Source organism: Hordeum vulgare, chromosome 3H (genome assembly GCF_904849725.1).
Source record: "Hordeum vulgare subsp. vulgare chromosome 3H, MorexV3_pseudomolecules_assembly, whole genome shotgun sequence".
In the NCBI taxonomy this organism is placed as follows: Eukaryota; Viridiplantae; Streptophyta; class Magnoliopsida; order Poales; family Poaceae; genus Hordeum; species Hordeum vulgare.
In genome coordinates this window covers 407,318,312-407,332,357 of record NC_058520.1, presented here as the reverse complement: position 1 = coordinate 407,332,357, position 14,046 = coordinate 407,318,312, and the positions used below count along the sequence as shown (strand labels likewise).

The following is a 14,046-nucleotide window of genomic DNA, read 5'->3' as shown; positions in this document are numbered from 1 at the left end:
ACGTATAAATATGACATCTTGACATAATCAAAATAGCAAACAAAAAAAACTTTTTTCACGCGATTACGCGAAAAAATATGACAACTCAAACAGATTTTAAAGCGGTGATCACAAGAAATCTTTTTGGTCATCATTTGTAAATATAACAACTCGGCATAGTTAAACTAACAAGCACACACAATAGTTTTCTGGCAAAGTTGTATGTAAACATGACAAGTTGGCATATTTAAATTGACAAACACAATCCATGACATGCTTTTATATCATGTATAATGAAAACTGCTACAAGACTTTGTACAAAACAATATTAAAAAGTGTCAATCAAGTTATTTTTCTCATGCAAGTAAGTGGTTAATAATATGGCAAGTGGGTCAAAAAAGTGGCAAGTATGAATGGAAAATAAAAGGTTGACCAAACATATTGATATGGGATCTAGTTTTGAAGAACTCGTCGCGACGAAGTCAATGATGAAAGCGGATCATTGATTGAATTAACGATTTTGTAGATAAAACTTTTTGAATTTTAAACATTAATGAAAATCTTGTTGACTTTATTCCATGCATGCAAAGAAGAAAGAGAGGAAACTAGCCGCATTATGGCAGTACTTAGTTTACTTTTTAAGTGTTGGCAATACTTAGTTTAGTAGTACTAATGGATCATACCCTTTTTATCTGGGAAACGTTTCCCTTCGGCGCGCCGGCGGAAGCAACGTGTCGGTCGCTCACTGCCCACGTGTCTCGCGCGCGACCCGCGCGTATGGCCATGCAACATTTTCCCATGTGATGATCGTTTAAATTTGCTACAACCGGTGTCCAAATTTCTACATTTGTCCACTAAAAAAGCTGCATATACGTTTGGTTGCAACCTCAGCTCGTCTAATTTTTTTGCTACAACTGGTGTTTTTTTGCTACAACCATGTTAATTTTTGCTACAATCGGTATCATTTTTTGCTGCAACCGTTCGCTAAAAAAGTTGCATACACGTTCGTCAGAGTTGCAACCCGAGTTCACTGGATTGTTTTGCTACAACCCTTATTTTGTTTTGCTACCACGCATCATCAGCTTCTTTTTTTGTTACGACCACGTTGACATTTTTTTGCTACAACTATATTTTTGTTGTAACCGTGGACGAAAATTGCTACATCATGAACGAAATTTGTTTCATCGAGAAATTTTGTTGCATGGAGATCTAACGGTGCAGCCCGCGTGCAGCTGACGGATCGGGCAGCGCGCGGCCGACCGAAAGTTTTAACCGGCGCGCCGGCGCAGAGCACTACCTTTTTTTATTTTTGCTTTGCCAGCATTGTGCATGTCTACAACAGCCGCCGCAAGGGAGCGCCAAGGTGCGGCCCCGCTGCATTGTCGATTCCTATATTCGTTCGTTTTGTTTCATACATAGTCTATAATGAAATCTATAGAAAGAATTATATTTAGGAACGGAGGAAGCATGTCCGAAGCCTACAACCAGCGCAACTGTATATACTAGTCGTGAACCCGTGCACCCGCACGGGCTAGCATTACATATAAGTTTGGTAAAATTTAATGGAAAACATTGTTTCTACTTGCATTTTTTGGGAACATGCAATATGTATAAAAATCAATATTACTCAAAATTATGAAAAAATATAGCAAATATAAATAATATCAAATCTGTCCTTCAAAACAATGTGATCAAATGCATGTAGAAAATTTTGAAGCATTATCGTGCTCATTTATGCTCAGACTATATTGAATATATTGTGTTGTGATGTGGTTATTTTATAATCAAATGTGAAAAAATAACAACCAAAATACGAAAAGCGTGTGACAAAACTCACAAAGATAGACAAAAATTTATTGGGTAAACGGGAGCATGACAATCCACAATTCCAAATGCAGGATTATTGACTCCATGTGGAATGAAACATGTATAAAGAAATATAATTGTAGAAATTTGATAAAAATCATCAATTTCTAGATTTATATGATATATTTAATTATCAAAGTGACATAAATTCGAGTGATTTGAAATAGAAATAGATTTGAGCAGAGATGCTAAATCTATACTACTTGTATTTAAAAAATCACAATGGAAATGTGTGGTCATGGAGATCTAGCAACAACAATCAATAATGTTACGTGCCAAAAGTTTGCACATTGAGTAATGTGCAAACAGTTCTATAGTTTTTCCAAACAGAAATATGATTAAGAAATAGAAATGTAGGTGTGGATTCTACCATTGAATTTTTCTAGAAGTACAAATCATATATAGGAGAATTACTACATTTACGCAAAATCAGAATGTCCAACGCTAGCCTTCGCTTCAACGCTCATAATTACATACAACAAAGGAAGTTGGTCAAATTCAGTTAATAATAGATACTATATCTGAAAAGTGTATTATATAATTGTATTGTCTGGATCAACTAACTATAAGAAATGCATAATTCTTGAAGCAGAATAGATCGACCTCATATTCAAAGATTTATATGTAGTACTCTTTCTCGTTTACCCAAATAGAGATGACATGAAAACCTCAACAATTCCTCCCTGAAAACTAAAATCAAGAATTAGAATGCACTCAAGTTATTCAGTGATTAAAAAAGATTAAGCACCGATTGCGGGGTGTTGCTTCTATTGAAAATTATAGTATATGAAATGAAAGACATGAACTTGTGACGTAGTTTGTTGAATTTGATTTCTATTTGTACAAACGGTCTTGCGTAGAACTAATATACAATAAAAAACAATATAGATAAGGTACAAAATCAAGAAACACTTTATTAAGTTTAGATTATGTATGATATAGTGTTTTCTTTGTCCTCTATGTAGGACGGAGAAATCAAGCACCACAAAAGAAACGAAATTACATTCTAATATGTAATGATGGAACACTACTTAAAAAGCATCTGAAAAACAAAATCTTGACACTACAAATAGATTATAACAGAACTACATCATTAATGTAAGTGTATCTAATTATCATATTGTAGGTATATATCCCATACACGCAGTTAACAAATTAGATATGACAATGGAGGCGACATAAACTGTTATACCTAGAAATATCAGGTCAGTTTATCCGGCACGTTATTAGGTAGAATATGTTCTTTGTATACCTGTACAATTAATGCCCCTTTGTAATCAACTATACCTGATCGATCAGTACCTAGTTTGTGCAAGCTAACTCACGCGTGCCCGAGAATCAATCCATCTCCATATCTGCCTGCTTCCTTGTACATGTGTGTATCCAAGGAGTATAGATCAAGCCTTGTTGTGTACATGCACGTCTAGCATGCAGGAGATCAGTCGGTAGGCAGCGTACATACGCGCGTGCCAAGCGAAAAGGGCTGTACAATGTGTGAACGGGACAGAGCCAACATAATGCGATAGACAGAGAAATAAAGATTGCACCCTGAATTTGCTTGGTTACTTGCACTGCACCTATAGAATGCCTCAAGTCGAGGCCGACATCACATCCAACCTGGTGTCGTTGGCCAACGCAGACGCACAACCCAACATTTATTCATCTCGCACATCGGCACCGGTGTGTTTTGATGCCAGGTAAAAGTATCAACAAAACTGACTGAGAAAATCAATTAGCCTCGGCTGTACTACATGCATGTGTTTCCAACCTGTTGTAATGCTAGCTAGCCTCGATCAGAATCGATCCAGTGACCTCTGCCTTACATCCCCTGCACCCACGTCATGCAGCCACGCTACATCATGATGGGAGAGGTCAACATGGAGTCCCGCGTGAGAGGCCGTATAGTCCAGGATGCACGTCAGCCGCAAGGCAGTCCGGTATAACACTTCAAATTTAAGGATGCCGTATGGAGAGAACGACGCTAGGGTTTCATAAGGGCTCTCACGTAGAAGAGTTTTTTTATAGTAAAAGTTGTTCAAGTAAGACACAACGCGAGGACTCTTGTGTTGTATTTGATCGGCCGGCTGTAAATGACTAAGATCGGATGGATGATGTTGAATTAGTAAATGGTACTTGACGTGAAGAAGAGAGAGGTTGGAGAGAGATCGGCAATGTTTTTTTAATAAAGATCTTTGGTTCAGAATTTTATGATTAGATCTACACCATACTAACTCGATCCCACGTCAGATTAATGGCTCGTAAAATCTAATTAACATGGGAATTTCTAGGAAGTCTAGAATTAGTATAGGTATTGATTGATTGATATGTTATGTTTTTTTAGCCGGACGGACCCCTTTCCATTATTAATAAACATAATGAAAATACAAAGTTTAACTGACCATCCAAAGAAACTGGAAAGGAGAAGCGGGCTCAGAGCATCTCTAATGTAAACACTAGTCATCGAGTAGCATACCATGGTGCGAAAACTCGTCATCGACGAGCAGCATAACCTACTGTAAATACGTATGCTATGCCTATGCGTGATCTTTAACGATCCTGACCTGGAGCCCGCCACCATGGCGCTCCTCCACGGTGTAGCCGGCGTACGTGCCTAACAGGCGGTCCCAGATCACGAAGAAGGGCTGCGAGAAGTTGCGGCGGCCCCCGCCGAGCTGGTGGTGCACGTCGTGGTACGCCGTATTGTTGTCACGAAAGACGGCGTGGAGCGGGTTCCACGGCACCAGCACCCCGCAGTGATCGTCTATCCCCTTCACGGTCGCGAACATGAAGAAGGCCGCGGCGGCCCGCGGGCCCATCCCGGAGGCTAGGAAGGCGACCGCGCCCGACAGCGTCTCCGTGAGCACGCCGTCCACCGGGTGGTTGTACTGCGCCGCGAACGCGTAGGGCGCCACGACGCGGTGGTGCCACGAGTGGAACCGCCGGTACATGTACCGGCTCGAGTGCATCATCCGGTGCATGAAGTACTGCCACGCGTCCAGCACGACCATGGCCACTGCGAACCTTGCGGCCGTGTCCAGGAACGACGACGCCGCCCTCGACGGCTGGCTCCGCCCACCGGACTTGACATCGATGACGCCATCTTGCTCACTGCCTGTCAGCTGAATATTGTATAAGGATAGGGATTAGTAATACGTATAGTACGTATTCAATAAGTACGAGTAGTAATCACTCACGACTAAACTAGTTACGTAGTACTACTACGAGAGTTCCGTACGCATGCGGAATGCATAAACTCGTAAATGAGCGTCTAGTTCAGCCCATGCATGTTTGTGTCGGACCTGTCGGTCGGCGAGGAATGCTGATCAGGGCCGCGTGGTGCATGCATGCAGCACAGAGTGGACAGGACTTGACACATGTGGCTGCCGATATGGCACTCACTGCAGTCGATTCTTCGTCTCCAGCATTGAGATATCTCTCTATGTGTGCGTGTCAGGGGAGCGAGCTACCCGTGGAGTAGCGCGAACGTTTTTATTTTTGGTGTGGAACTTTGTGCAGTTTTTAATACACTCTACTTCGGGATATAGAGTGTATAGTACATCGTTCCGAAGGAAGAAATAATTGAAATGGTTGTGCATCTCTGGAAAATGCTCAACTCACTTGCTCCTTCCTTGCCGTAAAATAGACCAACTCATTTTTTGTGGGGAGACTTGAGAAAGTTTAACTTGAAGACAAAACCCTGAGAATATATTTTGTGGGGAGGAGGGCTCTTGTCTCTTAGTATTATATATATACACTTGCACATCGAATAAAGAAACCATGCACCTACAAGAAGTATATGCCTTCATTTTACGTTCATTTTCGTTTGAAAAATTAGAGAGTTACCTTCATTTGAAATAATGTTATTTAGTAGGGCAAGATCTTTCCGAAGATGGGAAAAAACATACACAGACGGAACATGTGTGGATGGTACTTCTCTTTTCTAAAATTAAGAGTGTGGTGGTTCCCTTTTCTTGAGTTACTAAATCATGCAAAACAAGAAGATGAAGACATGAATGGAAGGTGATATATACACACATACATATAGTCTAGCCCAGCGTATGTATGCAATGCAGCTCAGACGCACTTGAGGCTAACCTTGAGCACAGCAACTGAGATGGCAGCCTGGATGGCCTGCTGCAGGAGCACGCCCTTGACCACGTCCTTCTTGGAAGCCATGTTCTTGGTCTCCTCGTCCCTCCTCGAGTGAAGCCTGTACTTGGCCAGGGCCTTGCTGCTGCCCAGTACCTCGTACATCCCGGAGTAGAGCCAGTACACGGCCACCGGCACAAGCGTCACCAAGAGCTCATCGCCGCCGATGGCGATGAACCCCATGGCAAAGCGCGTCCGTTTAGCTCTGTTTAGACCGCGCGCTAGCTGGTCTGTATAACTTGCAGCCTGGCCTACGTACGCCGTGCTAGCTAGTGCAAGTTTGCGACAGTAGTGAGAGATATCGGACTCGCCTTGCTCGCGAGGTTTATATAGTCGACCGAGGGGCCTCAAGGAGAGTGACGCCAAGGGGACAGAGACATGAGAAAATTGCTCAAAGAAAGGGACAGCCGTATGCTGAAGGACGTTGGTGTTTTGATCAGAATTGAAACACTGCAGTGTGTAACGGAGAGTCATGTGGACTGTGGTGTGTAGACTTCACGTCTAGGATCCGGATCTTCTGATCATCTATTTGACGCGTCTTAGACCTGTTCTATATATGGTGGCAAACCCCTGGGAGCGCACCAAGAAATTGTCCACTTAACAAGGCGCAGGTCGATGACTCCAAGACTTGGCTAACCTTAATTTGATTGCCGTTGCCGTTTCCTTGTCTCACACCAAATGGCCTTTACCGTGTTGTCGTTTCTAACAAAGCTGGGCCATTTTGGCATTAGTCCAATAGGAAAATGGAAACGTAGAGGCGTCAAGAGAGGCCAAGTCATTTGTCAATGCAAAAGCGCATATATGATGAACACAGGGGGGGGGGGGGGGGGGGGGGGGTTCTGATATTATGAAATTTGATGGTCCTATTAGTTCCTTGGCTTTGGAAAAAGTCCCATTAAAAGGAAGGAGTTTCATCTGGAGTAACATGCAAAATGCCCCCCTACTAGAAAAGCTTGACTGCGTGTTTACCTCTCAGGGACAACTCATTTCCCTCACATCCTTGTGCTGCCTCTTCCTAAACCTGTGTCTGGCCACATCCCCTGCTTAATTCAGATTGGCCACTCATATCCCGAAGGCAAAAATCTTATGGTTTGAAAACTACTGCCTCCAAGTCTATGGTTTCAAAGACATAGTTAAAACTAGATGGGAGCAAGATTTACACATTACTAATAGTGCCAGAAGGATTACTGCTAAGTTTAAAAGACTGAGAAAATCTCTGAAATTTTGGGCAAGATCCATATCCCAGCTCAACAATTCTATCAAGGCCAATAATGAGGTGCTTTTATTCTTTGACGCCATAGAAGAATTTAGGCCTTTAAATGTTTCAGAATGGAATGGTAGACTTTTTCTGAAGCAACATCTTCTTGGTCTTCTGGAAATGCAAAGAATCTACTTGGCAGCAAAGGGCCACCATCAGATAGCTCAAATTTGGAGAAGCAAATTCAAAATATTTTCAAGGCAAGGCTACACTTAAATACAGAGCTAATCATATTGATGTCTTGCAAGATGAAAATGGAAACATCTTCGGGGACCACAATGCTAAGGCTAATGTTCTGTTGAATGCTCTCAAGTCTAGATTGAACACCTTTGTCCTAACATTTAATCTTCTCAGCCTGGACAACTTGCTCCCCAGAAGTCCTAACCTTTCTATCTTATACAAGGAACAAATTGACAATGCGGTCAAAGAGCTTCCCGGTGATAAAGCACGAGGGCCAGATGGTTTTAATACATATCTTATAACGCACTCCTGGAATATTATCGCTCCAAATTCCTATGCTCTTATTGATAATTTCTATCATGGAAAAATCTTTAACAAAGCATTAACTCTTCCTTCATCACCCTTATTCCTAAAAAGGACGCCCTAGCAACTCCCACTAATTTCAGGCCTATCTCATTGCTCAACTGCTCCATTAAAATCATCACAAAGATGCTTGCTAACAGATTGCGGAAGATTATCTCAAGCTTGTTCATACCAATCAGTATGGTTTCATCAAGAACAGATCTATCCAACACTACCTAGCTTGTGCTTATGAATATATCAACCAATGCAATTCATCTGGCAAAAATATTGTTGTGGTAAAACCAGACTTTCAAAAAGCTTTTGATTTAGTTGAACACCAAACCATCAAAGAGATTCTGATTGCTATCCTATGATGTGTGGCTATCCTATGATGTTTGAATAGATATTTTTTTGTTCTACGGGTTAATTGTAGTATTGGTGTGATTAATATGAGTTGTATGTTCATATGGTGATGTCCTATGGTGCCATCCCTGCCGCGCAAGCGTGTGAGATTACGAATGTAGGTTGTTGCAATACGTTTATAGTGGGTGCCAAGAATGACAGAAAGTTACACCCGAGCAAAGGGGGTGTTGCGTATAGGAGTAAAGAGGACTTGTTACTTAATGCTATGGTTGGATTTTAACTTCATGATCTTTAGTAGTTGCGTATGATTGCTTGAATTCCAATCATAAGTGCATGTGATCCAAGTACGAAAAGTATGTTAGCGTATGCCTATCCCTTATTGCCCATGATAAGTATATGTCATGTTATATCCAATTGCCTATGGACAACTTTTCTCATTGTTCTACGAAAACTATTTCTACTAAACAACTAACTTAATTAATATTTATTAAAAAAACCTGATATTTTATTTACTTGTTCTTTATTATCTTGCAAACCTATACTATTACACCTATAGAGTAATTTTAGTTTTATTCCCGCAAAGTAGTTTATTTCTTATACTAGGTAAAGTGAACATTGTTGTGCATAGATTTGTATCGGTGATTGCTACTTCTCAAACAATAGTGCCAGAATTTGACACGTTGACGGAGACTTGCTTGCGTTGGTTTTTCCCTTGAAGAGGAAAGGGTGATGCAGCACAGGAGCAGTAAGTATTTCCCTCAGTTGAGAACCAAGGTATCAATCCACTAGGAGAATCTCGTCAAGTCCAAAGTACCTGCACAAACACAAAAGAGCTTGCACCCAACGCTATAAAGGGGTTGTCAATCCCTTCAAGATTGATTGCAAAGTGGGATCTGAAGGCGGAAAGTGCAACGAAGAAAAAGAGTAAGGCTGAAAATATAGTGTGGAGTAGACCCAGGGGCCATAGTGTTCACTAGAGGCTTCTCTCAAAATAGCAAGTATTACGGTTGGTGAACAAATTACTGTCGAGCAATTGATAGAACCGCGCAAAGTCATGACGATATTTAAGGCAATGATCATACATATAGGCATCACGTCCGAGACAAGTAGACCGATACTTTCTGCATCTACTACTATTACTCCACACATCGACCGCTATCCAGCATGCATCTAGTGTATTGAGTTCGTGACGAACAGAGTAACGCCTTAAGCAAGATGACATGATGTAGAGGGATAATCTCAAACCAATGATGAAAACCCCATCTTTTTACCCTTGATGGCAACAACACGATATGTGCCTCGCTACCCCTTCTGTCACTGGGTGAGGTCACCGCACGGTATGAACCCAAAACCAAGCACTTCTCCCATTGCAAGAATCATAGATCAAGCTGGCCAAACAAAACCCACAACTCGAAGAGAATTACAAGGATATGAAATCATGCTTAAGAGAGATCAAAAGAAACTCAAATAAGATTCATAGATAATCTGATCATAAATCCACAATTCATCGGATCTCGACAAACACACCGCAAAAGAAGATTACATCGGATAGATCTCCATCAAGATCATGGAGAACTTTGTATTGAAGATCCAAGAGAGAGAAGAAGCCATATAGCTACTAGCTATGAACCCGTAGGTCTATGGTGAACTACTCACGCATCATCGGAGAGGTCATGGCGTTGATGAAGAAGCCCTTCGTATCCGAATCCCCCCTCCGGCAGGGCACCAGAACGTGCCCCGGATGGGATCTTGCGGAGACAGAAGCTTGCGGCGGCGGAAAAGTACTTTCGATGATCTCCTGATTTTTTCTGGGATTTTAGGGAATATATAGGCGGAAGACCTAGGGCAGGGGAGCCACGGGGAGCTCACAAGCCTGCTAGCCCCCGCCCCTATGCCGGGCCTGGTGGGCTTGTGACCTCCTCCGAGGTCCCCTGCCTTGGTTCTCAAGTCTCCTGCGTGTCTTCTATTATGGAAAAAATAATTCCACAGATTTTATTCCGTTTGGCCTCCGTTTAAAATTCTCCTGTGAAAAGGGTCAAAAGCACGGAAAAACCACGAAATGGCACTTGGCACTGAGTTAATAGGTTAGTCCCAAAAAAGATATAAAAGGCATACAAAATGTCCAAAGTTTGACAAGATAATAGCATGAAACCATCAAAAATTATAGATACGTTGTAGACGTATCAAGCATCCCCAAGCTTAACTCCTGCTCGTCCTCGAGTAGGGAAGTGATAAAGACTGAATTTTTGATGTGGAATGCTACCTAGCATAGTTGTCCTTTGTAACTTCTTTCAGGTGACATGAATGTTCAGATCCGTAAGATTCAAAACAATACTTTGCTATTGACATGAAAACAATAATACTTCAAGCAAACTAGCAAAGTAATCATGAACTTTCAAAATAACAAGGCCAAAGAAAGTTATCCCTACAAAATCATATAATGTGGTCATGCTCCATCATCCTCACACAACTCATGTAAATCATGCACAACCCCGGTATTGGCCAAGTAATTGTTTTCGCACTCTCACTTTCTCAAACTTTTTATAACTATCACACAATACATGAGCGTGAGCCATGGATATAGCACTATAGGTGGAATAGAGTGTGGTGGTGGTTGTGAGACAAAAAGGAGGAGATGGTCACATTGACTCGGTGTATCAAAAGGTACGGGCATACCGGGCGCCGCGAGGAGGAGATGGTCCCGGTACGAGTGGTGTGGCACAGGGGCACAGGGGCTCGGAGTCGCGATGGGAGGGGGAGAAGGGACGGTCATACCGGGCGCCGCGAGCAACGACGCAAGCAGGGGACAGATCGGCACTCGCGAGGCGAGCACGGGCAGGGGAACTCGGGCGGGAGGCGGCGCGGGAAGGGAGGCAGTGGCAGGTGGCGGCGCGGGCATGGGCACTCGTGCAGGGAGCGGCGCGGCCTGGGAAACGCGAGCTGGTGGCGGCACGATCTGGGAGCGCTGGAGGGTAGGGGAAACCCTACCCCAATGTTCCACAAGTGTAGGGGATCACAACAGTTTTCGGGGGTAGAGTATTCAACCTAAATTTATTGATTCGACTCAAGGGGAAGCGAAAGAATATTCTCAAGTATTAGCAGCTGAGTTGTCAATTCAACCACACCTGAAGGATTAGTATCTACAAGCAAAGTATCAGTAGCAAAGTAGTATGATAGCAACGGTGCCAGAAAAAGGTCTGTTGACAGCAGACTATTCCTGACTTGTCGTATCAATGGCGCCAGAAAAGTCTTGCAGCAGGTAACAGCAAAGTAGCAAGTAACCGCAGTAGTAACAGCAGTAGCAACTAACAGCAGTAGTGACAGAAGTAGCAAGTAACAGCAGTAGTGACAGCAGTAGCAAGGAACAACAGTAGCGGCAAAGTAACGTAGCAAGGACCAGTAGTAAAAGACTCGTAGGCATTGGATCGGTGATGGATGATTATGTCAGATGTGATTCATCATGTAACAGCTATAGCAAGGAGAGATATGTAACTAGCTCCCGTTCGTCAATCTAATGTAGGCATGTATTCCGTATGTAGTCATACGTGCTTAGGGAAAAGAACTTGCATGACATCTATTGTCCATCCCTCCCGTGGCAGCGGGGTCCTAATGGAAACTACGGGATATTAAGGTTCTCCTTTTAATAAAATCTGGACCAACGCATTAACACTTGGTGAATACATGAACTCCTCATACTATGGTCATCTCCGGGAGTGGTTCCGGCTATTGTCACTACGGGGTTGCTGGGTCATAACACATAGTAGGTGACTACAACTTGCAAGATAGGATCTAAAACACACATATATTGGCGACAACATAATAGGTTCAGATCTGAAATCATGGCACTCGGGCCCTAGTGACAAGATTAAGCATGGCAAAGTAGTAGCAACATCAATCTCAGAACATAGTGGATACTAGGGATCAATCCCCGTCAAAACTAACTCGATTACATGATAGATCTCATCCAACTCATCACCGTCCAGCAAGCCTACGATGAGATTACTTACGAACGGTGAAGAGCATCATGGAATTGGCGATGGAGGAAGGTTGATGATGACGATGGCGACGATTTCCCCTCTCCGGAGCCCAGAACGGACTCCAGATCTGTCCTCTAGATGAAGAACAGGAGGTGGTGGCGCCTCCGTATCGTAAAACGCGATGAATCCTTCTCTCTGATTTTTTTTTCCGGGCGAAACAGAATATATAGAGCTGAGATTGGAGGCGCTGGAGCCTCGTGGGCCCCACAAGCCCTCATGGCGCGACGGGTGGGGTGGCCGCGCCCCCTGGGATTGTGGCCCACTGGCTCACCCCCTCCGGTGGATCTTTGCGCAGGTATTTTTCATTAATTCCAGAAAAATTCTCCGTAAATTTTCAGGTCATTCCGAGAACTTTTATTTCTGCACAAAAACAATACCATGGCAATTCTGCTGAAAACAGCGTTAGTTCGGGTTAGTTCCATTCAAATCATGCAAATTAGAGTCCAAAACAAGGGCAAAAGAGTTCGGAAAAGCAGATACGACGGAGACGTATCAACTCCCCCAAGCTTAAAGCCTTGTTTGTCCTCAAGCAATTCAGTTGACAAACTGAAAGAGACAAAAGAAAACTTTGACGAACTCTATTTGATCTTGTTGTTGCAACTATGTCTAACTCATATCCAGAGTTTTAGCAAGATCACAAGCAAACCAAATAAGCAAATGACATCTAGGTCTCACGGTAAACTCATATCAATGGCATAAAATGTCAACACTTCAATCAAATGTCAATAGATAATAAGCCTCAAATGTCAACACTTCAATCAAAACAACATGAAGCAGTACGAACAGATGGTATCTCGCTAGCTCTTTCTGAGACCGCAAAACATAAATGCAGAGCACCTTCAAAGACCAAGGGCTGACTAAACATTGTAATTCATGGCAAAGAAGATCCAGTCACAGTCATACTCAACACAGTTAAAAGCAAAGCATAAAAATGACATATGTGCTCTCTAATTGGTGCTTTTGTAGGAGGAGGATGACTCAACAGGAACATAAATAGACATGCCCTTCGCAGAGGGAAGCATTGATTTGCAGAGGTGCCAGAGCTCAAGCTTTTGAAAACAGAGATAATAATTTTGGGTGGCATGCTTTCATTGTCAACGCAATGACTAAGAGTTCTCAACATCTTCCACGCTACACATGCTATAGGCGGTTCCCAAACAGAAAAGTAAAGTTTTGACTCCCCCACCACCAATTAATCACACTCCACGGCTAGCCGAATCCTCGGGTGCCGTCCATACCAACATCAATCCTGGGGGAGTTTTATTTGCAATTATCTTTTCGATTTGAGCATGGAACTAGGAATTCCAATTACCGGCCCCTTTCTCATGAATGATAGTGAATAAACACATATCGAGGATAACACGCCTAGCATGGAATATACTAATAGCCCCCTGTCACTACATGAGCGGTTCGTGCATGCAAAACAGATTATTTCTTAAAGGTTTAGAGAGTGGGACATGCAAATTTACTTGGAACTGCAGGTAGAACCGCACATAGGTAGGTATGGTGGACTCATATGGAACAACTTTGGGTTTATGGGAGTTGATGCACAAGCAGTACTCCCGCTTAGTACAAGTGAAGGCTAGCAAAAGACTAGGAAGCGACCAACTAGAGAGCGACAACAGTCATCAAAATGCATTGAGATTAACTAACATTGAGTGCAAGCATGAGTAGGACATAAATCACCATGAACATGAATATCATAAAGGCTATGTTGATTTTGTTTCAACTACATGCATGAACATGCGCCAAGTCAAGCCACTTGAATCATTCAAAGGAGGATACCATCCTATCATACTACATCATAGTCATCTCAACATTCATGTTGGCAACCAAGACAGACCATTATAAGCTCCTAGCTAAGTAAGCATG

General features: G+C 42.6%; 1 protein-coding gene across 1 annotated transcript; it reads right to left on the bottom strand.

Moving 5' to 3' along the window:
- Positions 1 to 4,252: 4,252 nt before the first annotated feature.
- LOC123440054 (sphinganine C4-monooxygenase 2-like) lies at positions 4,253 to 6,271 on the bottom strand. The gene is made up of 2 exons (XM_045116647.1): positions 5,941 to 6,271; positions 4,253 to 4,964 (listed from the first exon to the last, which is right to left on the bottom strand). Exons 1-2 carry the CDS (start codon positions 6,175 to 6,177, stop codon positions 4,380 to 4,382), a joined length of 822 nt encoding a protein of 273 aa, XP_044972582.1. The 5' UTR covers positions 6,178 to 6,271; the 3' UTR covers positions 4,253 to 4,379.
- Between the last annotated feature and the right edge of the window lie 7,775 nt (positions 6,272 to 14,046).

Coding starts and splice junctions, on each gene's coding strand:
- LOC123440054 (XM_045116647.1), bottom strand. CDS start 6,177: ATGGGGTTCATCGCCATCGGCGGCGATGAGCTCTTGGTGACGCTTGTG. Junction 4,965..5,940: donor TCTCAGTTGCTGTGCTCAAG/GTTAGCCTCAAG, acceptor TACAATATTCAG/CTGACAGGCAGTGAGCAAGA.